Source organism: Rhinopithecus roxellana, chromosome 4 (genome assembly GCF_007565055.1).
Source record: "Rhinopithecus roxellana isolate Shanxi Qingling chromosome 4, ASM756505v1, whole genome shotgun sequence".
Classification (NCBI taxonomy): domain Eukaryota; kingdom Metazoa; phylum Chordata; class Mammalia; order Primates; family Cercopithecidae; genus Rhinopithecus; species Rhinopithecus roxellana.
The window spans coordinates 129,372,870-129,398,888 of NC_044552.1; the positions used below are offsets into that span (position 1 = coordinate 129,372,870).

Sequence of the window (26,019 nt, forward strand, 5' to 3'; positions counted from 1 at the left end):
TATTAGATCTTAGGATTATTGAGTGCTTACTCTGCGCCAGGCACAAGTGTGAGAGTTTTATGCATACTCATAACTTCTCCCTACAATTTTGTAACATAGTTACTGTTATCATCCCATTGTACAGATGGGGAAAAATGGGATATATAAAGGCTAAAGAATTTGCTTAAAGTCATAGAGCTAGTTAAAAGCGCAAATGAAATTTGAAATCACATGATTCCAAAGCCTGTGTTCTAAATTCCATGATGCATCACCTCCTTTTCCTCTGATAGAAAGTGAATGCATCAGTTCATTAACATAATAGAGATTTTTGTTATAGTAAGAAGAGCAAGAAAATGGGAAACAATTTTACTATCCATCAATGGCAGAATGGTTGAACACATTATGTGATATTCATAGAATGTAACATTCTACAGCTATTAAAAAGATGAATTAGAAAGATGTCCATGATATACAAATTTTAAAATGACACAGTAAACACACACATTATTGAGCTACCAAGGTGCACAATTTACTCTTTTTCTGTAGACACAGAAAGAAAAGTCAAAAGCTTTTTATAAAGAAAATAATATATTCATTCTCTGTGGAATTTTTATATGTCTATTTCTATAAACAGAAGATTAATATGGAAGAATATACAACCCACTTTCACATTGCTTTTCTCAGGGGAAGGACTAGACTGAGGGAGAGTGAGATTATTAATTTTTTATTTATGTATCTTTTAGGTTTTTGTGTTTTCACAAGAGCATGCACATTGTTATTGATATTAAAAATATAGCTTTTGTGTAAACCAAACAAAGAAATGAATAAAACAAATAACAAACCCGTAGCTTAACTGAGATGGTTCTGGTTTTTAAATTATTTCAGTACTTTTTTGTTCACTAGGTTGACATTGCAAATATTAAACACTAGCTTTTGAAGATCATGAACATGAGAAGAAACAGTTATTCTATAAGCAGATAATTTTAATTAAAATTGAAGAAATCTGCCGAGATGGAAGGAAAGAGTGACAAGGTAGAAGGAAGGGTATAAAACATGGTAGAAAGCCAAGGGGCTGATGGAGAGAAATTAAATTTAAAAACTCCCTTGTCTTATACATTTCAAGACCTTGACAAACTAGACAAATGTGAAGCCACTACAGGTTTGCCAATGAAATACTTTAGTAACTGTATCTTAGCTGTTGAAACAGACCAAATTTGAAATAAAACAAAATCCCTTCATGATTTTGCTGTTGGCTGGAAAACAGATAAGCAGCATAGCAGATGTTTACAATTGTATTTATTACTGTGAGAAATACTTTACTATCATATTTATATGTTCCATAAGAAATAATTAGCCATCCAATTAGTATTCTACTAATTACATTATGAAAACTTAGGTTCTTATTTCTGTCAATTAAGACAATAATTTTTGTTCATGAGTTTTAATTAATTAGATATTAACTCATGATCCTAAGTATGCACATATTTTCTATATCTTTTATTTTTGGAATTAGCAACTATTTATCTTTTCTGCATGTGAATTTAGTATATTGATATTACCTAAAATGTGCTTTACTCAAAAAAGTGAATAGTAAGTGGCATTATGCTTTCAGATATTACATTTTATGTAATGCAAAAGTAAAAGGAATATCTCATTTGCAGATGTACATGTTTTGCGTTGAGATTTAAAATGTAATTAAACTTTACTCAGAAACTCTTCCCTACATCTGATTCTTTGCAAAAATGGGAAAAGCAAGCTCTTCCAGCAGAAACAACAAGTAAACAAAACAACGATTTGCAAGACATATTTCTCAATTATGGCAGCTGGGGCTCACAGAGGCTAGAGCTATGACCTGGTGGTGTATACACAGCATAAACACCGGAGCTCAGTAATTAGGTTAGAGTTAATTTTAACGTTTCAGTGGCCTTGTGCATAATCAAGTAAAAGGTCATTGCCCACACTGGTGCATTTCACAAAGAACCCTCAGCAGCTAGAAATGGACATGGACATGTCTTTACTTAAGCCTGCAAAATTCAAATCCAGAAACCATTCATATGCATAGTAGATTATTTTTTCTATTCATTTAAAGCAGTTTACTCCCATTAAAAAGTTTCTAGCAAATGCAGAGAAACTAGAAAAAAATCGTTAAACTATTCTTAACATTATCCTGAACGTGTGTTTGGTCTGAAATAGACGGAAAAAAACTTTGGTTACTCTTCCTCACTTAAAATTATTTTCAAAACCAGTATTGAAAAGGGATTATCTTGTAGAAGAACATACGTTTCTAGATTTGGTAAATTTTGTTTCTTGTTTGGTGGGGAGAGATGGGGGATGATTTACATCTGTTGTGTTTTTGTCAGTACCCTTGTTTCTAAACAGAGGCAGCAATCAAAATGGTTCACTTGACCCTGGCTTCAACTGCTGGCATTTTACTTAGACAGACCAATCTCAGGACCCTAATTCCTCTGCCACAGTGATTCAAAGTAGGGTCCACTGGAATCCTTTCATGAGAATGGATGCAGGGATACTGAAAGAGAGAGCAAGAGCACTATCCTTTTTTATTTGGAGCAATGTGGATATATAGACTTGGAGCTGCCGGGAGCCAGTTTTCCTCCTAAAAGGAGAAAGACTCTGTAGCAGAGGAGAATAAGGCCAACAAACAATGAGGACTGAAGGCAGTGTGAGCTGAAATGGTGAGAAAGGGTGAGAGCAGAAGGCGATGGACCCAGTGATATTGTTTGAGCACTTAGTGCAGTCTGTGGTTAAGCCAATAATTTTCTTCTTGCCTAAGATAATTTGAGATCTGTCATTTTCAACTAAAATGTCCTGCAGAATGGCAGAACAGTGAGCTTGGTGAAAAAGGACTATCATTGAGAGATACATGCTAATATATTGTTTTGCTATTAAAGCAATAAGTATGTCATGTAAATATTTTTTTTACAGAAACTGAAAAACAGAAACATTTTAGAAAGGTATTTCTGATTTGGGACCTGAGAAATGGTATGCTTTCAATGAAAGGTAAGGAACTGAGTAGGACATTACACAGAAAGAGAAGGGCATGTAGAAGAGAGTGAGAAAAAGTGGATTAAGAGGTTTTGAAGAATTTTCCGTTTCTATCCATTTTGTCATGCTAATAATAGCCTACTTAGTCACACCTCTTGAGAGACCCAAGGATAAGGCATCTACTCCTTTCTGCAGACTATGACATCTACAAAGTTAGTCTGTAATGCTTCTATGAAGAAGTTGCTGGAGGAGATAAAAAGCAAGATAATGATCTATGGAAAGAATAATTCTTTGTGCCTTCAAATGTGGGGTGTCTCCTATGCCAAAGAGGTTTCGGCAACACTAGCAGTTTTAAGGAGAGACTCTATTAGGGAGATGGGAAGGAGAACAGGAGCATGAAAGGAGGGAGTGTCTTTTTGCTGGAGAAATGTTTACTTTGCAATTAGCAAAGGACAAGAAGCTTCTTTTGGAAACTATATTTGGGGGTCCAGAATTTAAATTTATGCTGATGCTCTCCGAGTCTCTCTCTAGGGAACCCTCCTAATTGGCAGGGATCTCAGTTGGCTAGAACAGGCTGTAAAGGAAGCCAAGGTCTTGGGGTCATTTCTCCAAAGGGCCGGTTAACTCAGCCTTGTTCCACAACCACAAGCTGTACCTTTAACCCTACTTAGCCATCTTACAAAAACATATTAGCACATCAACATGGTGGTCACAGAAAAAATAGATGTATTCACATTGAGACCAAAATGAAATGTAAGCAGAGAAATTTCATTTTTTCCAGCATTAACAAATGTCTTTGTAATGTGTTAGGAAAATCTAATGAAGACAGTAGCTACTGGTGGTACAAATCACAAAGGTGAAAACTGTTAACAAAGGTATATGCTTATGAAAGGGCTGATCCTCTATGGTCATTACCTTGTGGACTGATATAAACCATTTAGAATATAAGATCTATGATGAAAAGAATTTTGTCTTTTTTTATGTACTGCTTTATCCTCAGCATCTACGAGTGCCCAGCACGTGGTGGAAGTTTAATAAATATTTGTTGAGCATATGAAGGTATCTTGGCCTCACACTTTATTTATTCTTCCTGTTCTGCCCTTTACAAATTAGAAAATACAATAGAAATAATATCCAACGCAACATGTCCTGCATCAACAGTTGACTGTTTTTTTTTTTTTTTTTTTTTTTTTTGAGACGGAGTCTTGCTCTGTCGCCCGGGCTGGAGTGCAGTGGCCGGATCTCAGTTCACTGCAAGCTCCGCCTCCCGGGTTTACGCCATTCTCCTGCCTCAGCCTCCAAAGTAGCTGGGACTACAGGCGCCTGCCATCTCGCCCGGCTAGTTTTTTGTATTTTTAGTAGAGACGGGGTTTCACAGTGTTAGCCAGGATGGTCTCGATCTACTAACCTTGTGATCCGCCCGTCTCGGCCTCCCAAAGTGCTGGGATTACAGGCTGGAGCCACCGCGGCCAAAGGAAGGAAGGAAATTTACAAAGGAAATACAAATCTCTTACTGTATTTCAGACAGTAAGAGATTGTTAAATGAATGAGCAATCACAATCACACTAATCTAACTACAAACAAGAGAAAGACCTCTAGGGTAGATTGCAAAAAAGGCTATAATTCTCCTGTCCCACCCTATGTATGTATGCCACCTTGCAAAGTAAGTTTCACTTTCTCCTGCCAAGAGATAAAATCTGTTTCTTCAACTCTTGAATCAGGAATAGGCTTATAACTAGTACAGGCTGACAGAATGTGGTGGAAGTAAAAACTATGCCAGGTTCTGTGCCTAGCCTCAAGAGGAATGACTTCACTTTTTTTTTTACTTTGGAAGGCTGTAGGACCTCCTGCCATCTTGATTATAATAGAAACATGGCAATTTCCTCATTCTCCAGCCATCCAACAATGTGACGGAGCCCAGCCAAGATCAAAATTGCCCAGTAGGTTTCAGCCTTAATTGCCCAGCTACAATTTGTTAAGTGGTTGTTGTTTTAAGCCTCTATGTTTTGAGGTTATTTGTTATGCAGCAAAAGCTAGCTGAAACAGTCCTCATGCAGCTGATCTAAACAATGGCAAGATCATTGTTTGCTTAGGAGCTGAAGAATGCTACCACTCTATTCAATAATCTGACCACTGTGTGTTATGTCACACTCACCAATGGGTCACAAAGCACTAGATATTTATAAATATCACTAAGTGAAATCTCAGAGAATATAGACATTTTCAAGGATCGTTTATTAAAAAGTCTGTTTTAGAATAGGAATACTGAGGTACACACCAATCAGCAGAAGAGCCTACAAATAATTTTTATACTATCATAGGAATGAAGGAATTACATAGATAGTAATAACAATAAGTATTTCCCACCACGAATAATGTCCACCATGATTTTTGACCACTGTTAATAAAATCCCCAAAACCTCAGGGAGCCTACAAAAATGATATGGAGCAAACTTGGTCTGAATTATAACTGCTGGTTGAGTTCTAAAAACTGATATACCAAGGATTGCAAGTAATGAAGTAAAGGTTTTTTATTTTCTGCAGAGCTTTTTCTTTAACGTTGAGAAGTTTAAGAACATATAATAGGATGTAAAATGTGTTAGAGGCAAGAAACTTAATAACTGTTATTTCATTTTTTTTTCTACATTGATCCAGGTGTTGGCTGTGATTCTTCTGCTTCATTATGACACAGGGGAATCAACTGTGCATATAAAGCCTCTCAGTTCAGTCTTAAACCCAAAAACCTAGGCAACAAAGAATCCTCACAAAGATCCTGCTATTATAATGTCAATGCCAGAGGAAACAATAAGAGATTGGGGCCTGTCACTGAGGTTATCAAATGTTTTCACCTATATGGATAATACATTCTGATACTTGTCCACTGAATTTCCAAGGTGATTTGATGTTTCAGTGATTAAATTGGAGGTGGTGGGAAAGAAAAAAAAAGGAATAAAGATTGAGTAATATAGCTAAGGAGAAAAAAAATCAAATAAAACAGAGAATAGGTCATATGTGACCACAGTTAAAGAGCATCTGAAGACCAAACATGTTTTTATGAGAGACTTTAAAGATTAGTAGTGAGGTAGGAGGTAGGGCTTGACTCATGAGGTGAGACTTGACTCTGGAGGTGGGGTTCAGACACCAGACCAAACTGAGGACTAATTAAAACAGGCATGGGGTGGAAGCACCTTTCTAAAAGACATACCCACCAATGTGCCATGTCAGTTTGCCATTGCCATGGCAACACCCAGAAATTACCACCCCTTTCCATAGCAACAACCCAACGACCTAGAAGTTACCACCCTTTTCCTAGAAATTTCTGCATAATGTGCTGCTTAATTTGCATCTAATTAAAAGAGAGTATAAATGTGCCTGCAGAACTGCCTCTGAGATGGTACTCAGGGCACACTGCCTATGGGGTAGCCCTGCTCCACAGGGAGCAGTACCTCTGCTGCTGCGGTACACTGTTGCTTCAATAAAAGTTGCTGTTGAACACTACTGGCTTGCCCTTGAATTCTTCTCTGGGCTAAGCCAAGAACCCTCCCAGGCTAAGCCCCACTTTTCAGGCTCCTCTGCCCTGCATTGGTAGTGCCTACATTCTTTCAAGGACAGTTGTACAGTTTACTATTATTAAAAGCTTAATATTTAAAATAGGTTGTAGTATATAAAAACTGTAAACTGTCAATCCTTAACAAACATACTCTAGGTCTGGTTCTAATACTTGATCAGTTTAGAAAGATGAAATTTTAAAGTATCAGGTTGAACCATATGAAACTTCTAACATTTGACCATTTATGACCTACAAAAAAGACAGTTGCATGCAGTTCAACTGAATAGATAGGAGAGTATTATGAAACAAGAAATTATTATAGCCATATAATTAATTTTGGTGGAGGGAAAGCTAAATAGTGATTCAGCAACTGGAAGGCCTGTCCACTGAGGACATTAAATTGAAAACGTGGCTTAGCCTTTAAGAGAGAATACATTCAGCCAGGCACGGTGTCTTATGCCTGTAATCCCAGCACTTTGGGAGGCTGAGGCAAGTGGATTGCCTGAGTTCAGGGGTTCGAGACCAGCCTGACCAACACAGTGAAACCCCGGGTTTACTAAAATACAAAAAATTAGCCAGGCATGGCAGCATGTGCCTGTAATCCCAGCTTCTCAGGAGGCTGAGACAGGAGAATCACTTGAGCTGAGGAGGCGGAGGTTGCAGTGAGTCGAGATCGCGCCACTGCACTCCAGCCTGGGCGACAGAGTGAGACTCCATCTCAAAAAAAAAAAAAAAAAAAAAAAAAAAAAAATCCATTCATTTACATTAAGGAATATCTCTCTGAAAACAAGAGTTGTTATTTATTACAATAGTCTACCTTTCTTGGAGGTTTTAAACATAGTAGAATATTTTTGTGTGGCTCTGGAATATTTTAAATTAAAAGAATATTAACTTTGAGTAAAATTGATTTTTGCCTTTATAGCGGGGAGCAAAATATACCAACGGTGTTCATTGGTAGCAATTGATCCTCCCCAGAATCTGAACAAGCAACCCATTTAGGTAGGGAATGGTTAGGCCCCAAGAAGGATAAAAAGAGAGACAAGAGAGACCGTTGCGTTTACACCAAGATTTCTCATCCTTGGTCCTCTTAGCAAATAATAATGTGTCTTGGGGAGCAAAGTTGTCCACAGTTGAGAACCACATTCTCGAATGTCATTATTATCTCAGCTCTGTACTTTGTTAATTTTTTTCTCTGAACCATGTCAAGAGACTCGTGCACTAACAGGTGTAGGGAAAGAGTAGAACGATCCTACTCCCCAGTGCTTAACCAGGATGACTGTCTTCAGGTCAGCTGGTCTTCATGAGGTTAAAGTAGGGAGAGGACATGATACAAATACTCAAAGCCAGTTGGCATCCACAATTTTGAGCGAATACATCCATCTATATGGATTTGATGAATTGTACTGGGAATCTTAGCTAAATATCTTGTTTTAAATCTGAATTAATATTTAATATAATAAATCCTTTCCATAGAACTCAATGATACAGCAGTGGAGTAGTTATTTTTAAGGCATAAACTAAAGGACAGAGGAGGAAACATAACAGACTCACTGCCATTTTGGCTTAGATTTTTAAAAACTGATCTTATTGTAATTTAAATATAGTACTCACAATAAACATAATATGTATTTATAATATTGGTATTACAGGACATGATTCATAACACTTTATAAGTTAACATGTAAGACATTTCCTTTATGTAATGCCTGGTAGACTTACTATACTTAATTTTGAGAAAGTACGTAAGGCAACCTAGAGTATACTCAAATAGTACAATAATACAATGATTCCCACATTTGTTTCTTCCCTGGAATGTCCCTAAACATTTTATTTCTTTCTATTTTAAAGGGTTCCTTTTCTGTTTTTCTGGTGGAATGAATGCTAGCTTGTCTTTATACCAGGAAGGTAGATCTCCACCTCACTTCCTCCAGCAATGTGCTCTTCTCTCTCCTTCCTATCCCAAGATCTTACACTAACGTGACTAATAAGAATCTTTTTCATAAAATTAACCAAAGAACAGAATTTCTTTTATTCTTTGTGAGTTGCCTTAAAAACCATCCATAGGAAATTCTCTTTAGTTAATTAGTGGAAGGTGCAAATGAATGAAAAATGTGTTTGTTGACTCTGCTTCCACCACCACATACCCAAAACTACCTTTTTACATCAAATGCAGGTGCACACACGTCTTCCTGAGCTGTTTCAGTTTTCCTTATCTGAGATTGTTACACACTGTATGTCCAAAAAGTCAATAAATAAAATCTGACAATCACTGGAAATGTATTTTCTCCTTGTTTACTTCTACTTAAATATGATATTTCAATACACATGTGTTAATAGTTTATATACTAGTCTGTATAATCTCTTAAAATCTATATTTTTGATATTTCAAATATATAATTCAATTAAGTTCAAGCTAGAAAGAATTGTATTGGTAATAACCTCTTACTAAAGTTAGTAATTGATGGAGAAATTCAGGCTGATTAAAAGGTAGCATGTCAAGTAAAGGGGAATAATCTGAAATACTGTAAACAAATACATGAGATAATTTAAATGTAAGGATACAACAATTAAATTTATCTCCTCGGGTTAACTTATTCTAAGCATGAGAAAATGGTAGTGAAGAAAAATGTGTGCAAGATTTTGCAACACATACATATTTAAAAAGCATCTCCCAACTAGATGAATCCACTCTGTTCCTACAAACTATTTTCTTCTATTCAACTTCTTATTTGTGCACATTTTGAAAAGTCATTTCTGGATCTTATCATTCTTCCCTGGAGATCTTGCCTTTGGCAATTTCAACGGAGCAGAAAAAATCCTGAACACATGCTCCCTATGAGTTATCTACCTCTGTCTATTGTTAACCTCTTAGGCAGGGATCACAGACCTAACTTTAAATTCAAGCTTTAATTTTATAAGAAAAGTCTTATCTTTTAGTATGCTCATCTAGAAATGCTCAAGCTATGAACATAAAAGAATTTTCTGATTTTTTTAATCTGTAAGCATCTGGGAGCAACTCAAATAATAGCTATCCTAAGTGTGAGGGGAAGTCATGTCTGTACCATACCACTTTATGGTGTTTATCTTTAAAGTTGATTAAATGTTTCTAATGCTTACTCTACTTAAAATAAGAAATGTCAACTTGTATAGAAAAATATAAAGATAAAGTCCTCTATTAAATTTGCTCTAATTATATGCTTCTATGTATATGTGGGGTTCTTATCATTTAGGTTATAAATTCAAGACGAGTAATTGTCAAGATATTTTTATTATATATTATACATAATATATAAATATATAGTAGAGCCTAAATGAAGACTCTGGATAATGTTATTATTTTGATATGATGCTTGATAGAGAAGATAGGGTGGGATGTCCAGAGGTCATTATTACTTTTCTATCCGGTTTGTGTTCAAATAGGATACTGTAGGATACTGGCTAACTAAACCTTAAGAGAAGTTAAGAAAACTGGAGGATTAGAGAGATAAACAACAAAGAGAGAAGTGATTTTCTTCCTACCTTAAGTTTCTAGGCTACTTAAAAAAAGTTTTTGACAAACACCTTGAAAAATAAATGAAGAAAAATAAAAGTAGGACTAAATCTGGAAAGAAAATTGTAAATATGATTCGTATTTGCCACTTGTTAGTCTATATTTTATAAAATTTGAAAAAACAAAACACCTAAATTTTTCTAGTTGTATAAACTTCTCTTTTTAAATGTAAAATGTCACTGTATCCTCAGAGGGGAAGAAAACAAACCAGAAAGACACTTTTGAGCAAAATCTTATGTCACAGGGTACTATTTCAAACTTCTTCTGGTATTACTTATTTTATCTTTTTCTAAATGAGATAAATGCCAGTTTTAACAGCTGACATTTTCAATGTTAATATTTAAGTCAAGTGCTACCAAAATATACTCTATTGAAAGATCACATTCTCAAGTAAAAGTAATAAAATGTAATTAGAATAGTGATTTAATTCTGCTATTGGATAACTTTTCTTTACTTATATTTTAAAAGGAATGCATACTGAATACTGATTAATAACATACAATCTTTGTGAAAAGAATGATATGAGCAAGGACCACCTGTAAGTCATTAAATTTTAAAGAAATTTAGTAAACATAAGTAAATGTATGGCAATGGGAGCATACCAACAAGTAGAATGATGAAATATTTGACTTCCAAATCCAACTTTTAAAATCTAAGATATTTTAAATTAATTGGTAACAAATGCCAGAAAGCTTTTTCACTAGCCAGCTTTCATTCCTTAAACTAAATTTTAATCAAAACCTCCTACAAATTTACAAAAGTTTGAAGTTCTCTTTAAATAACCCATGTCTTCAAGAATTTTTTCACATTAACTACTTGATTAGAATGGCAGAAGCAGGTTTTATAGCTTTTGGTGATGGCCAATTCTTTTGGCATAATGGATGTTTCTTTGCAAAGTACAGGTGACCCAAATTCTCTCTTGTATAAGCAATGTTCAAGTTTGCAGTGTCCTCTTCTGTGTTCCGTTTAAACCAGTTCACACGTCTATAATCTCCCTTACTCTGTGATGTTGTGATTATCTGTTTAAACATCTCAACCTTTCAAGGTGTACCTTCACAATAGAGAGACAGTATGCCATTCAGTTGTGAATCCTTAGGCCCTAGTACTGTGCATAGCCATAAAGTAAGAATATAATAAAACTAGGTTGAATGAATAAATGAATGAAATAAGCTAGTAAATGAATGAAATAGCCTAATAAACGTCAACTATGGAGAAATAAGCTAAGAAAGGTCAACTACAGAGGCAATCAAACCCCTTTGGAATTAATTGAGAAGATCATTTATAGACTTACCAGATAACTGCCATTAGTTACATAAAACTATACAACGTATTTGTAGGAAGTGGTGCTAATGATATTAATGAGAAAGATAGAAAAATGATATTTTAAAGATCGGCAACTGAGGGTCTTCTAGCTGGAAGTTTATTCACCCTAATGGATCATATTATTAAACGGTATATTTCTCCTTGTTGATTTCATAGCAAATTCTAATAGTTAATACTGATGGAATAGGTTCTGTAATCTGGTCTATAAAGTTTGTGCACTATGAAAAGAAATCTGGAGACAAATGTCTTTAATGATTTTGCTATATTCATAAAATGTGGCCTTGTTCATTTTATTCAAAATAAAGTCAGTATTAACTGTACTGGCCAGGTATGGTGGCTCACGCTTATAATCCCAGCATTTTGGGAAGCTGAGGTGGGATAATTGCTTGAGCTTGGGAGTTTGAGGTTGCAGTGAACTACGATGGCACCACTGTAATACAGCCTGGATGACAGAATGATATTCTGTCTTTAATTATATATATATATAAGCTTTTGTAGCTAAGCATATATTATATATTATATACATTATATGCTTATACATAATACATAATATATTATATATATTATATAATATTAATATAAAATATAAATATTAATATATAATTACATATTATATAATATAAAACAATATATAATATATAATTATATATAATATATCATATATTTTATATTATATATATGCTTAGCTACAAAAGCTTACCACTAAATTTCACTACTTTGGTTTGCAGGCAGTGAGGAAAGGAATGTTTGATGGCAGTGTTTCTTTGTCTTGTTCTTATATCAAAAGTCATTAGACTTTGTATTTATGAGACTTCCCAAAGGTTTTGTAAGTACTAGGAAAGCAGATTATATTAAAGATAATGCCCTAAATGCTTACAATACAACCCAGTTCATCAAAGTTCAATTACCACACTTCCATAGTAGTTTCAAGTTCTGACATCAGGCTCCATATTTTGGAATTACCACATCTATATTCTGTAATTTATAAGCAACATTCTTGTTTGGTACACATTTTAGGATATTAGGCATGAGAGATAATGCCAAATGTTTCCTAAGAAATAAAATGAAAAGTGCAACAGATTATGAGGATTCAAACAAGCACATTTTGTTATTATGATTGTACCTCGTTCTCCCTTCTGACACTTCTTCCTTTGCACTGTACACTTTCTTGTCTCATTTGTGGGGGGACACAGGTTACCCTTTGCTGAAGGATGCTGCATTATTTCTCGGACCCGTGTTTCAGTCCCTCTTTTGAAGCCACATGTTTTTCCCTTCTTCGTGCATGGACTCCAAGGATTCCATTCACTGACCTCACAGTGCACTGAAACAGAACAGAAGAAACAGACTCAGTTGGCTCACAACTACTTTCACTATTGTTGAGTTAAAAAAAAATTTGCTTCAATCAAAGCTTGCTCAAATTTGAGCAGAAATCTTGCAGATCAAAGTTGGGCAAGATGACCTAAATATAAAAACAAGAGAATGGGAAAGGCAGAAATTGAATGTTTTCAGTTTGGTACTCATTATCAGGTAAACTCATTTTTGCATTGGATTTCCTTTTTCTCTAGATTGATTAGCACAGGCACTAACCTTAATATAATCACTAAAATTGATCAATTCTTTATACTTTCCAGAGCACTGCTGCAATTGTTGATTGATCCTGACCTGAATTTGAAGAACACTTGTTATACTATGTGTTAGAGAATTGATTCTCAAACTTTAGCATGCATCAGAATCACTTGGAGGGCTTGCTAAAACAAAAAATGCTGGAGCTTTCCCCACCAGCCCCCACCAGAGTTTCTGATTCAGTTATCTGGGGTAGGGCTGTGAATTTGCCTAACAATACAGGTAATGTTGATTTGCAGGTACTGGGAACACCGTTTGAGAAACTCTGTGTTAAAGAATGCTTGAGCAGAAAATGAATCCAGGTCTTTGGTCTACTATTTACTGCCTTTTCTTACTTCATGTGCTGTTGTATGCTTGAATATTGATATCTGTTACTGAGTATGGTTCAGACATAGCGGTGTCTATTGTATGTGAATTGTGGGTCAATTTCAGCTGATAACCGGCTTCTAAAATTAACCCAACCAAGTGATTCCTAAGATGACCTGATGTACTTTTTCTGAAGCTTCTTTTGGAGATTTGGTTCCTTTTTCTGTATTAGTTTCTTTTTTTCAATAATGGCTTTCTCAGGTTGTAACAGATTTTTGCACTTCTAAAGAAAAGAAACATCTACAAGGTGCTATCTATGTCCCTAAAACTTTCTAATGTATAACAACAGCTAGCAACAGTAACTCTTTCAGATGATTTAAGACTGTCTTTCCACAAAAAGAAGTTTCCAGTAACCTCCCTTATTGCCTTCTGATTTAATGATTCCTTACTTTAGAGCAGAATACTATCTCTCATAATAGCCTCAAGAAAGATAACTTAAATGTTTTAGAAATTTAAATCCATTTATGATACATTTTTCACAGGCCTTTTCAGACAGTTTTAGGTCCCTGAGTGCAACACGGAATTAAATGGAATTGATTAAATACATGACTTTAAGTTTCTGTTAAGTGAAATGAACTCTGTTGAACCATTTTAAAGTAGTCCTCATGCTCAGTTATACCATTACAATTTTCATTCAAGAGTAGAGTAACTAAGTCAATTAATAGTATTATAATCTCTTTTTGGTTATGGATATTATCTTGCAGCATCCCATTCTGATATTAACCATTAAAAACTAGTGTGTCCTTAGCATTACAAAAAAAAAGCACCTCCAAAAAAGCAAATGAGAAGAGGAAAGTCAATGTTTGTGAGCTGTCACTTTGTCCAGTATTCATTTAATTCCAGAATTAAGAGGACTGAATTAGAAAAACTTATCTGATGTGCAAGTGACCAGAACTTCGGTGCTCTTTTATAATAGCAAAAGTGGTCTAAGCAAATGTATACTTGGACTTCAGAAAAACATATTTAAAAAAATACAGCTTAGGTAATTGTTAGTTTATAGTCAGAAGATGAATGGTTTTAAAAATTAAATTCTAAGGACAACCTTAGATAGTTTCATTGGAGGAGGGAACATATTCAAAACTAATGAGTTTAGGTAGTAAAAAGCTCTAATGAGACCAGAGAGCTAAAACACCATGAGATGAGGCAAATTTATCTTAGAGAAATACTGTAGAATAAACGTACAATGTTAGCATCCAAATAATATTTCCAGAAAAAAAATGAAAACTGAAAAAAAGTGCTAAAGACAACACAAAAGGTGATTTAAGTTCTATTCAGATCCTTTAATGAACAATGTAGAATCGAGGCACTCCTTGGTTAAGAGGTAGTTAAGAAAAAACAGAATATTCACCTTCTGTGTTCCTTCTAGCTTCTGTATTAAGAACAATCTGAAAACTGGAAATCTTTAGCTATTCCCTAATGAAGCAAATGAAGCACATGTCTCATAAAGGCAATGAGCTTGGGTTCCTGGGAATGATTGTGCTGTGGTTGATCATCAGTGCGAGATGCTGTAAAAGCGATTCCCGAATTGGCAAGAAAGCTGAATAGGATGTCCTACTAGTAACGTCCTACTAGTAATGACTTTACTTGTCATTTTGCTCTAATTCTTGTTGACCAGTTGCATGGTTACATATAGAACACAGCAAGGGAATGTCCCTTGCTACTCAGTGCTTGGAGTGAGACATATTCTCTCTGTGATTTCTTGAACAAATCCAACTCTCTAAGAGAAGCAATGAGGGTGACAAAATGACAGTGCAGAAAGGAAGCAAATATCTGGAGCACAAAGTGAAAAGAATATGTTCTCTTATAAAATTTGGTTCAGTGGATGTTTCTGTTCCATTTGACCTGCAAACCATGGAAAGCGGATATATTGTGGCATACCTCTTTCATCCCAGCCCTGTATCAGGGTAGCATTTCCTCTGTTTATGACTTTTCCTCTCAATTTAAAATCTCGATAGGAAACTAGAAATACGGAATGGATTTTAGCAATGAGAAAGACACATTCTTTTTGTTGGGTGAGTATTGGGAAGCTGAAGTCAAGTTACTAATTACAGCACTGAAAATAACTTAAAATGTTTCTTTGGGGTCATCATTTTGGCTCTCCAGATCCTAGTTTTCACATCTGTAAAAGGAACAGGCTTTAATATTCCTTCATGATATAGAAGCAGGTCATCATCATCTTCCCTGAAATTCTGGACTGGACTAAAGGCATGGCAGGTGTAGTACCTGTAGGCTAGGCACCATATGACGGGAGACATATCTTATCGAGCAAACAACAGGAGCCAGCCCTGAACGAAAGTTGGTGATTTTTATCACTACAGTGTCCTAGGTCATTTGCATCTGTTAAATAAACCAAATTCAGTAACTGGCCTTTGGACTGCTAAACTCTCTTCCAAAATATATAAACTTAAATGTAGTTGTGTTAAGAAATAAGTAGTCTTAGTCTTACTAGTAGTATGAATTATCAGTAAGCTTTAAAGACAAATCCAATAGTGCCAAGTGTGAAATGATCTCCCTGACAGAAAAGCATTAATACATTTCAGGTAAACAGCCTTTCCAGAACTGAATGTTACACCTTCAGCAACTGAAAAAATCTAACCATGTGCCTTTTTTTTCTGGGTAGAGAAATGTTGCAAACATTCTGCTACTCATCCTGAATTTCTGCTCTTGAATATTCCACAGATGTGCTTTCTATTTTTTCCAGTGTTTGGAACTTATTACCTCTAATCATCAGCCCTCAGGACCTATAAGAAAAATAACTTGTAGTGCTTTTATTTTGTACTTTTTACCCTATTCCTAGGTTGCTTTTTTTCCATGTGTTTTTACAACTAGAGAAGAAAAAAAACGTAACAAAAATGAGCCACAAACTATTTCAAGACTGTTGTTTTCCAGATGCTTCTAAAATTATCTTTAAAATATCTATTTATTTTATTCTATCAAAAACATTGTTTAGAAATAAAAGTGCTGTGGTGGACTTGAAATGGTTAACCCACCACTTTAGAGTTATTACTCCAGCACTTTAGATTCTAAGGGACTCCTAAGATGGGGACCCCAGGGGAGTCCTGGAGACTATCTTGTACTGAATCAGGAGGGCAGTTGTGTGGATATGCCAACATCACCGCAGCATCAAAGGTTCTTATAATTCTTGCCCAGGGGATTTTGAGATTTCCTAGGCTATTTTCCCATTTGGTTTAGCATCTGCTTCCCAAGTGTTCATCAAAGTTGTAGCTGTAGTAGCTGCACAACGTTTAAAAGAGGGAAAATATAGCCTGACAGTGATCTGTTATTTAGACAAACAACTTGTCTGAGGGACCTCCCCTTCAGGAAATTCAGCCTGCAATTAATCAGACCCAGGGACTGTCTCAATCTGTCAGTTTGAGTAAGTCCACAATCCTCTTTATTATATATCAATACCCGTGGAAGCAGAATACTTCAGCATAGCAGTGTGAGAGAAAAAGAGTGAGATTTCAACTAAATCAATTCCAGTTCCTAGGTCTTTGATCCATTTACTGAGCATTAATGGGCTGTGTCAAGAGAATATTTGTTCCCTCCTTGGAAAATAACTTTGGTCATTAGTTGAGATTAGACCTAGGTGTTTTATGAAACTGTTGCTTTAAGGTAAAAGTTAAGTTCAAGACATATATGTATGTCACATAACAGATCACTGTCAGATATATGTGTGTGTGTGTGTGTGTGTGTGTGTGTGTGTCTTGACTGAATTTTTACTTAAATAAAATTCATTAAATAATAATTTAAATAAAAAGTCATTAAATAATAATAAAAATAAATCTATCATAAATGGAAAAGTTGAAACAATTATTGACAGTCCTTAAGAAATAAGGAAGCACCCACTATATTAAATTGTACTATAATACATACTAGATAAGGTTATAAAAAACACCTTTAAGAGAGTATCTTTGTAAAGAAGGATAGGGACAGTCTTAAGAGATCTCAGCCCAAGAACTTTCAAGTTCTTTTGACAAAGGACTTTGAAAAGCACTTCCATGGAGGCTGACATTATCACTTCTTCAAATTATTCCAGGTTCTCCTTACCAATATTGACACACTCCATAGTATGGTTGTTGGCTTCCAACCCTTCTGGGCAATTGTCAAGGCACTTTCCAAGGTGTAAGTAAAATCCACTTTTACATTTTGTGCAGAAATTTTTGTTGAAACAGGTATCACAGTCAGCTTTGCATTCTGAAAGAGAAAAAACAAAGAGAAATATGCCTGCATTATGTTCTCTTAACATAAAGCTATCTTTAAAACATAAAGTTTTATGTTCTGCATGTGTCAAACACAGGCACACACAACTTTAGTATCAAATAAACACCTGAAGTCCAAAATTATTTTGCCAGACTGAATTCAGGATTCCTTCACAGTGATTTAGTTGGTGTACATTGGTTATTGATTTTAAAATCATTATACTGATTGCCTTATGAAAAAATCTTTGTTTTGTATATATATATAGCCAACAATATTTATAAGATGAAATATCTGTTTATATTAAGTGATAGTGAAAATGTTTCATCAGAACCTTAAGAAAATATACAAAGGATATTGCCTTCACGTTGTTCTTGAGGGCTATTGATTCTTACAACAAATATTTGATTGCTTACTATGTGCCAGGCATTGTTTTTTATATTGGTTGACAGCAATGCACAAGAGAGGTAAGAGTCAGGCTTCAGAAAGTTTACATCCTGGGAGAGGACATGTGGTAAACAGTAACAATAGTTCACCCTTATATGGTGCTTACTGTAAGCCAGGATTGCTATAATGTTTTACAATATTATTAAGTCATTTAAAGTTTATAACAATCCAATGAGGTAGTCATTGGTATAATTTCATTTTACACATAAGGAAACTCAGGCTAACAAAGGTTATGAAACTAACCCAGGACAACAGATCAGACTGCTTTTTGAAACCAGACAGTCTAGTTCCAAAGTGATAAGTGCTCTGGAAAACAAACAAACAACAACAACAACAACAACAACAACAACAACAACAAAAGCAACAGCAAATGGTGGGAAAAAGAGATGGAGAACGGTTGACAGGGGGAACAGGCTGATTATTTTGGATAAAATGATCATGGAGTGTCTCTCTGAGAAGGTGACATATGAGCAAAATCATCAATGAAATAAGACAGCCAGCCATGCAAAGATGTGGGCAAAAAGCTTTCCAGCTGCTAGAACAGTCAGTGTAGAACATAACTGCAAAGGCTTGAGGTGGGAAGATCTTACGAGAAGGCAAGTGAGGCTGGTGCAAAATGGCTGAGGGGGAGTTGTAGGAGATGAGTTTGGAGAGATGGATGGAACTACATATGATATTTGAATAGAGTGGTATTTCCTAATTTACATTTTTGAGAAAGCACACTTGGTCTGCAGTGTGAAAACCAGGTTTTCAGGGTCCAGATGACAGTACTCCCAACATTTATTTCCAATTGATAAATAAATGTTTCAGTTGCTCTGGAATCTCTCTTGAAGTCAAAATAGCTGAAATGATTCGGCAAGTTAGTTAATACTTGGATTTTGTGTTGATAATGGAAACTCAGATGGAATTGAGACTTGCAATACTTTTCTATAGGTTCAATGAGCAATAATCATACTCCCAGCCTTTGCTTTCAGAATTAAAAAGAAACCCAAAACATGAGTGCTTTTTTGTAAGTTAGTGATACAAATTTTCTTGTTCTGATGGTTAAGTCCAAGTACGGTTTAGCCTAATCATCAGATAAACACTATAGTTTACTTAACATTGAATATTACAAATATATTAGAGGCCATTTCAATCTGGAAAAGTCACCAAGGATGAGATAAAAATACAATTTTGTGTAGGCACTTACTTGTACACTTATTTATATCTGGATATCGAGTTCCATAATATCCACTTGGACATGAAGAGAGACACACTCCAATCTGCTTCATGCCAATTCTTTCCAGAACAAAAAATAGTCTGGGCTTACATGACAAACATCCATTGTAATCTGAACATGTTGCACAGCCTCCTTGGCAGCCTTGACTGACGTTAGGATGCACTGCGGAGACAAATGTAGAAAGACATTACAAAGGTTAAATCACAGATATAAAAGTTAAATGACATTTTCTGGGCAGGATATAAATTTTCTTTCATTAGGTTTCAATTCGTTGGTAATAGGTAAATGAGGTGGGATTTTTTTCCTATCATTTTTTATGATATTTTATTTCCCTTTAGCACATGTATTATTTTTAATTTCAAAGTTCTTAAAATTGAGCATTTGAAAAATAAGACTATACTGCCTCAAAGGACTTATCTATGTATGTGTGTGTATACATATTCTCTTTATATGTAATATATAGTATAATTATGTCTAACTAATTATATATATATTCTCTTTATATATATAATATCCTCACTGAACTAGCACCTTGGGAGATTGGGGACTGGTAATTTTGTGCTCATTTACACAGTGAAATTAATACACATTTGCTTTGCTTTTCATTTACGTAATGGAGGATAAGCATATATTTCTAATTTCTTCAGTAAGTAAAATAATGTACACTAGGGCTTAACTTGAGTAAGGACACTAAGTTTTATAATATGTTTTGAACTGTGGTGTATTAGAGAACACAATATTACTTTTTGATCCAATGCAAACTGATGCTGAAACTATGTTAGCTGTTGAGCACCCCACAATTCCTTCATGAAATATTTCTTCTCACACGAGCTTAATCATTGCCAGTTCAAACAGATATAATGGTGAAAATGTGATACTTGTCTCACCAGTGTTTCCATGTGGATCTGTGACTACTTATGGTGATTTATGTTCAATATTTTCTCTTTCGGGACTGGAGTCTTACAGTTTCTGTGCCCTCATCTTCTACTTACTCGAGTGAAATGTATATTTGGTGAGAATGGACCAGTCTACCTTAAGAATCACTGTTACACACATTCCAGGGTTTCCAAGAGTTACCAATGTGTGAGTTAAGAGTGTTTGTTAGCAAGTCTGCACAAACAGAAACAAATATTTGGGAGACTTATGTTTACTTAAGATCATCACAACTTTAAATCTTCTTTTGACTATTAACTAGTCATCATCACCTCTGCATGAACTGGTAAAAACTGCTGACTAAGGGGGCGTTTCTCGTGTAGCTGGTGTTTAGGATTATTTCTTTTCCTATTGTGTTCTTCACTCAAGTATATTGCTAATAGCTTTATCGTCCTTTGAAGATGCCAGAGGAAAAAAAAATCATAATCCTTAGAGAAAGAAAGATTGATGCACAGGAATCTAAAGGCATCCCAGTGTATTTCTGGCTTCTTTTGTTGGTAGTAGAAGGAGTAGACTCTGATGGACCTTAGCATAGTTAAGTCTGTCTTTACAGTGACGTTTGGTTATTGCTAAGTTCTTTACCACAAAAACAAATCCCTCCAGGCTTAGTTAGAAGAGGTACCCATAAGACCAAACAGCCTTACCACAGGAGTGCACGAGTTAGTTACAGAGAGGTCATTCGGTTGACCAGCATCCTCTGCCTGTAGGAAACCATCCCCGAATCAGCCACAGGAACCACAAGCAGCTCATTCTCATTCCAAGACGTTTTGTAAATAAACTAAGGAAATGTGTGGGGGAAGGGAAGTCTGCTTTTCCTGTGCATGCTCCTCTGTGGGGGTGGGGCAGTCACATAAAGTGGCACAGGAGGTTTAGACATTACAGGGCCTGGGGGACTTGTAAGTGAAACTACTTTCCAAGTAACAGGGTCATTTTTCATGCCAGTAACTCAGCATTGGTGACTTACAGAAAACGTGTACATATTGTAAGCTTGCAAAGATCCTAGAAGGGAAAAGGGGCAAGAGATTTCCATGTGTTCAGACATGTGTTCAGAATCTATCATTATCCATTTCAAGAAGCAAGAGGTGTAGATAAAAACTTGTAAGACCTTTTCATAGACTTGTCTATGGAAGAGTGACCCTCAACTTGAAAGAAAAGTGCTTCACACTCAGGGCACTAAGAGACTCTGGGTTTAAGGAAGATGAACCATATTGGTCCATGCCAATCCATACCTATCTCTGAAATGTGGCTGCTGAAAGAATACACACAGTTCTAATTTTATGTATTCTGAAACTTTTGCCAATTATGATATAATTTTAAATATATCAATTATTAATGTAACCATGATTTACATATTCAGAGCTTCAAAAAGTGACGTTCCTTAAGATAAATTTTATTTTAAAAACTAGGTTTTGAATGTTTGGAATGTTCTTCAGGAGAGAGCTTTGAATAAGTCTCATGATTGTAACCGTATCCACTGAAATTACGAGATGTGCCAAATACCTTGCTTGATTCCCTCTGTCTCTAAAACTTTTACTGATGAAATGCAGCACAGTCAACATTGTGCTACAATAATTCTTTTTGCTTTTTTTTCATATTTTGATTTCCTAGGCAAAGGTTTTTTAAAATTTTGATTTTTGGAAAAGCAAGAAAGACCTAATTGTCCCAACTTGCAATAAAATTTTGTGTCTTAATCAATGAATTTTGAATATGGCAATAAATTTTGAATATCAAATGATGGCAAACCTTATTTCTTCAGGGAGGTTTAAATGCTGGCTGTGGGAAGAGAGAGAAATGGAGACTATGAAGCTCAGATTCAATGAGTCTAGACTTTTTTATGGTTATGTAGCGTAGTGACAGCTTTCTTGAATGCCGTATAAGGATCACACAAATTACACAGTCAGTATTACACAACTAGGTACAAATTTCCCAAACTTCATTTTAAGGCAAGAGATTTTACTTTTTATATGGAAACCACAAAAACTTTGGTCTATATTGACTGTAACAACACTTTCAGCCATAAAATCTTGTGATTCTGAGACAGAAAATAGAATTTGACTTTCTCATGTGTCTTTCTTTTTATTACCCATTCAATATTAACTTCATTTTGCATTTCTAAATCACCTTTTTCAGACAACATTTTCCTACTATTATTTGAAGTTGTTGGTGGAGAGGTAGGGAATGTTTCACAGAATCTCAGTGTTTGAACTTAATCTTAGACAACGAGTTGGAGTTTATCAGTACCTAAGTGGCCATGTGTGGCTAGAGAAGGAAACACTACAAGGAAGGAAATGACCCGAGCTGGGAAGGAGACTGGCATGAGTTTGATGCAACTGGTGCATAAGTAGTGGGGAATGAAGATATGAGGAATAACAAGAAGACTGGAAGCATAAAATAGATCTATATTACAGAAACTTTTTTGAGATAGGCCAGTGAAATTCTTCTAAATATAGGGTGTTTCAATCACACCAGTGATTGAAATATAAGATTTGAATTGGAAAGGAAATATCCCTGGCAGTGTGGCAGGCATGCAAACTAGGAAAAGAATAATGCAGTGGTCAAGGTAAGAGGCTGATGATAACTTAAAACACGGCAGAGGCAATATAATGTAGTCAGGAAGGGATGTATGTTTCAAGGATATTTAGGAAGTGGTATCAATCAAATATAGTGGCCAATGGCATGTAGGCTGAACAAGAAAGAGGATTTGAAAAGGTGTGTTTCTAGGTCCAGTCAGTGAATAGAGAGGGGAGGGGCTACCAGGGGAGTAAAAGCCTGCAGCTGGAGAGTAGAGCATGGTGCATAGAATACCAATGTTTAAAAAGATAAACCTGGCTTGGAATCATTAATTTTGCAGATTTTGTGAAATATCCGGAGAGTGATGCTTAATAGATGGAGCTTACTTTGGAGTGGCTGTTGGAGATGTACACATGAGTCTCTGACAGTGGTTACTTAATTAGAAAAGGCATGGGAGCTACTGGGCCTGGTACGGTGGCTCACACCTCTAATCCCAGGAGGGCTGATCACATGAGACCAGGAGTTTGAGACCAGCCTGGCTAACATGGAGAAACTCCATCTTTACTAACAATACGAAAATTAGCCCAGTGTGGTGGTGCACGTCTGTAATCCCAGCGACTGTAACTGCTTGAGCCTAGGAGTTGGAGATTGAAGTGAGCGCAGATCACGCCATTGCACTCCAGCCTGGGAGACAGAGTGAGACTCTGTCTAAAAAAAAAAAAAAGGGGAGGGGGGAACTAATGAAAACTCACAGAAAAAGAGGAGATCATGCAAAATAGGGGACATTTGGTAAGAGAACAAAATGTATTATCAGCAGCTTTAAACAATACTTTGAATTTCTAGGTGACTCACTGTTGCTTTCAAAGCATACTCAAATGCTAAATTAACTGTGGTAATTGCCTTATGATATAAGTAAGTAGACGCTATCATAATCATTTATTCTGAACTTCAAACTTGGACTCAAATGAATGCTGTAACTTGCTAGAAAAATAGTGTGTTTAGATAAGAGGTGAAAATAGAGATCTTTGATATCTGGTAACTATATCTTCATATATAAGTAAACTTTAGATGTGTAATGGGGTAGATATGAATGGGAAAATGGGCAGAATTCATGGATACTTTAAATTGAGACTTTCTACTAAAAATGTGTCACATACACAGTGAAATTAATATGTCTATCCTTAAAATTAAGAAAGAGGGAAGTATTATTTCTTGTTTATTATGGTTAGTTGTATGAAAAGGGTGTACACTGATACATAACTTAAACCTACTTTCAGTGTCTGAACTGTCAACACTCCCTGAGTAAGAAACTTCAATTTCACTATCTGTTAAAGAAGGCTTCCTACTATTTGATAACCTTTAACTTGTGATACATAACTAATGCAACCATTTCTAAGAGACTTGCTATTATCATAAGAGTTAATTCAACTTTGATAAAACATCCAGAATATAGAATTTTAAATAGAACCAGAACATTTGGTCAATATACAACCTTTCGCTACCTATTTTCAATGTTTATGATGAATCAACTAATACATTATTGGGAACTAAATTCTGTTTCTGTGACAATTTAAGTGCAAGCTTCAAGCATTTGCTTTACTTTAATTTACTTCTAAAACTCAGTTACAAATGTACTAACAGCTACTATAAGTTGTTATGTGAAAAAAATCCACTATTGCATGCTGCCAATTACTGCTGATGATCATTTATTTGTAGCTAATTTCCAGAAATGTAAATTTTAGTAGACTTTAGACTAATAAAACAGGCTTGACTGAGTTGAAAAGAAGTCCCAGATAATAAAAGTAACATTGATTTTATAATCTAATTAAAATTAATAAACTCACAAATTTGATCTAAGTTATTTTTAACAACAACAAAAACATCATATACAAAGTCTCTCCAAAGCATACTTGTCTGCACAACATTCGCTGCCTGTTTTTCTGTATGCAGTGGCCTTAAGAGACAGGGTAGAGAGAAGAGACCAACTGAATTCTACAATCAAAGGTTTTTTTTACATCTGTCCTTTCCTCCATGCCTTCTCTTTTTAGAAGTGTGCTCACATTGACTGTATACTTCCTAAGGGAAGAGGTCTCATGGTTCGATAATTTCTTCTTCTTTTTTCCTCTATAGTTTCAGGAATTTGAGATAATTCCCACCTTCCATTCAAGGCAGTTATTTATTGAATATGTTCTCAATAAAGTGTTTTTGATTATTGAAGGAATGAACACAATACATATAAAAAAAGCTACATTTAAAAAAATAATAATAAACATGTTGTTAGGTGCAGTGGCTCACACCTGTAATCCCAGCACTTTCCTTGAGCCAAGGAGTTTGAGACCAGCCTGGGCAACATAGCAAAATCCTGTTTCTACCAAAAAAAAAAAAAAAAAAAAAAATTAGCTGAGCACGGTGACACACACCTATGGTCCCAGCTACTCAGGAGGCTGAGGTGGGAGGATCCTTTGAGCACAGAAGGCCCAGGCTCCAGTGAGCCAAGATTGCACCACTGCACTTCAGCCTGGATGACAGAGTGAGACCTTGTCTACAAAAAAAAAAAAAAAAAAAAAAAAAAAAAAAATTTAAAGTAGTAAATATTTAACAGAAAGTATCTATAATAATTTCAGTGGGCTGTGCCTATGAATATCTGGCGAAGAAATCAAGTTCCAATTACATAAAGTTTGAATGCTTAATTATGAAATCAATCATTCAAAGTAAAGCCACATAACAGCTTTTTATGTGTCCTTTACTTCAGTAATTCATTCCCTTAGAGAAAATGTGGCGCTTTTTCTCGCCTAAGTTAGGACAACGCATTTCTACCATATCTTGGGACTTGATTATTACAGAGTCACATTTAACTTTGGAGTAATATTACACTTATTGAAAATTAAGAGATGTTTCCCGATTCCTCTGGAATGTTTGGCAATGTTCGCTTTAAGTCTAATGTTAAAAATTTGAATTATTTGGCTGTCTCTCTAAACTTCTGCCCAGTCAACCCAAGAAAATATTCAGAGTCAATGTTTCTTATTTATTCATGTGTTAAAGCTTCTAAAGTAGAGCTGACAATGGCGGGGTCTCTACAACCATTTAGGCAACTTGAGAAAGTTAGGTATAGATAGCAAAATACGTACAAAAGATTTTTTGAATAAATATAATTATTTATTGGGATACAACATTCCTTTTGGATCATGAAACTGCGATATTTGGGTGAATACAGGTTTATTCATTATTATATTTTATTGATAACTTATTGAAAGAACCACATGTTTATATATCCAAATATATACAGACCCTGCCATTTTTGAAATACTGTTTATC

General features: G+C 35.3%; 1 protein-coding gene across 1 annotated transcript in view; it reads right to left on the reverse strand.

The window, feature by feature from the left end:
* Window positions 1–26,019, reverse strand: part of RSPO3 (R-spondin 3) — a 77,300-nt gene that overhangs the window by 28,195 nt on the left and 23,086 nt on the right. The window contains exons 2-4 of the mRNA XM_010385229.2: window positions 19,231–19,422; window positions 17,445–17,591; window positions 12,529–12,726 (exon numbers count right to left, since the gene is read on the reverse strand). Of these exons, the coding sequence (XP_010383531.1) occupies window positions 12,529–12,726; window positions 17,445–17,591; window positions 19,231–19,422 (537 nt within the window). The remainder of the gene's footprint in view (window positions 1–12,528; window positions 12,727–17,444; window positions 17,592–19,230; window positions 19,423–26,019) is intronic.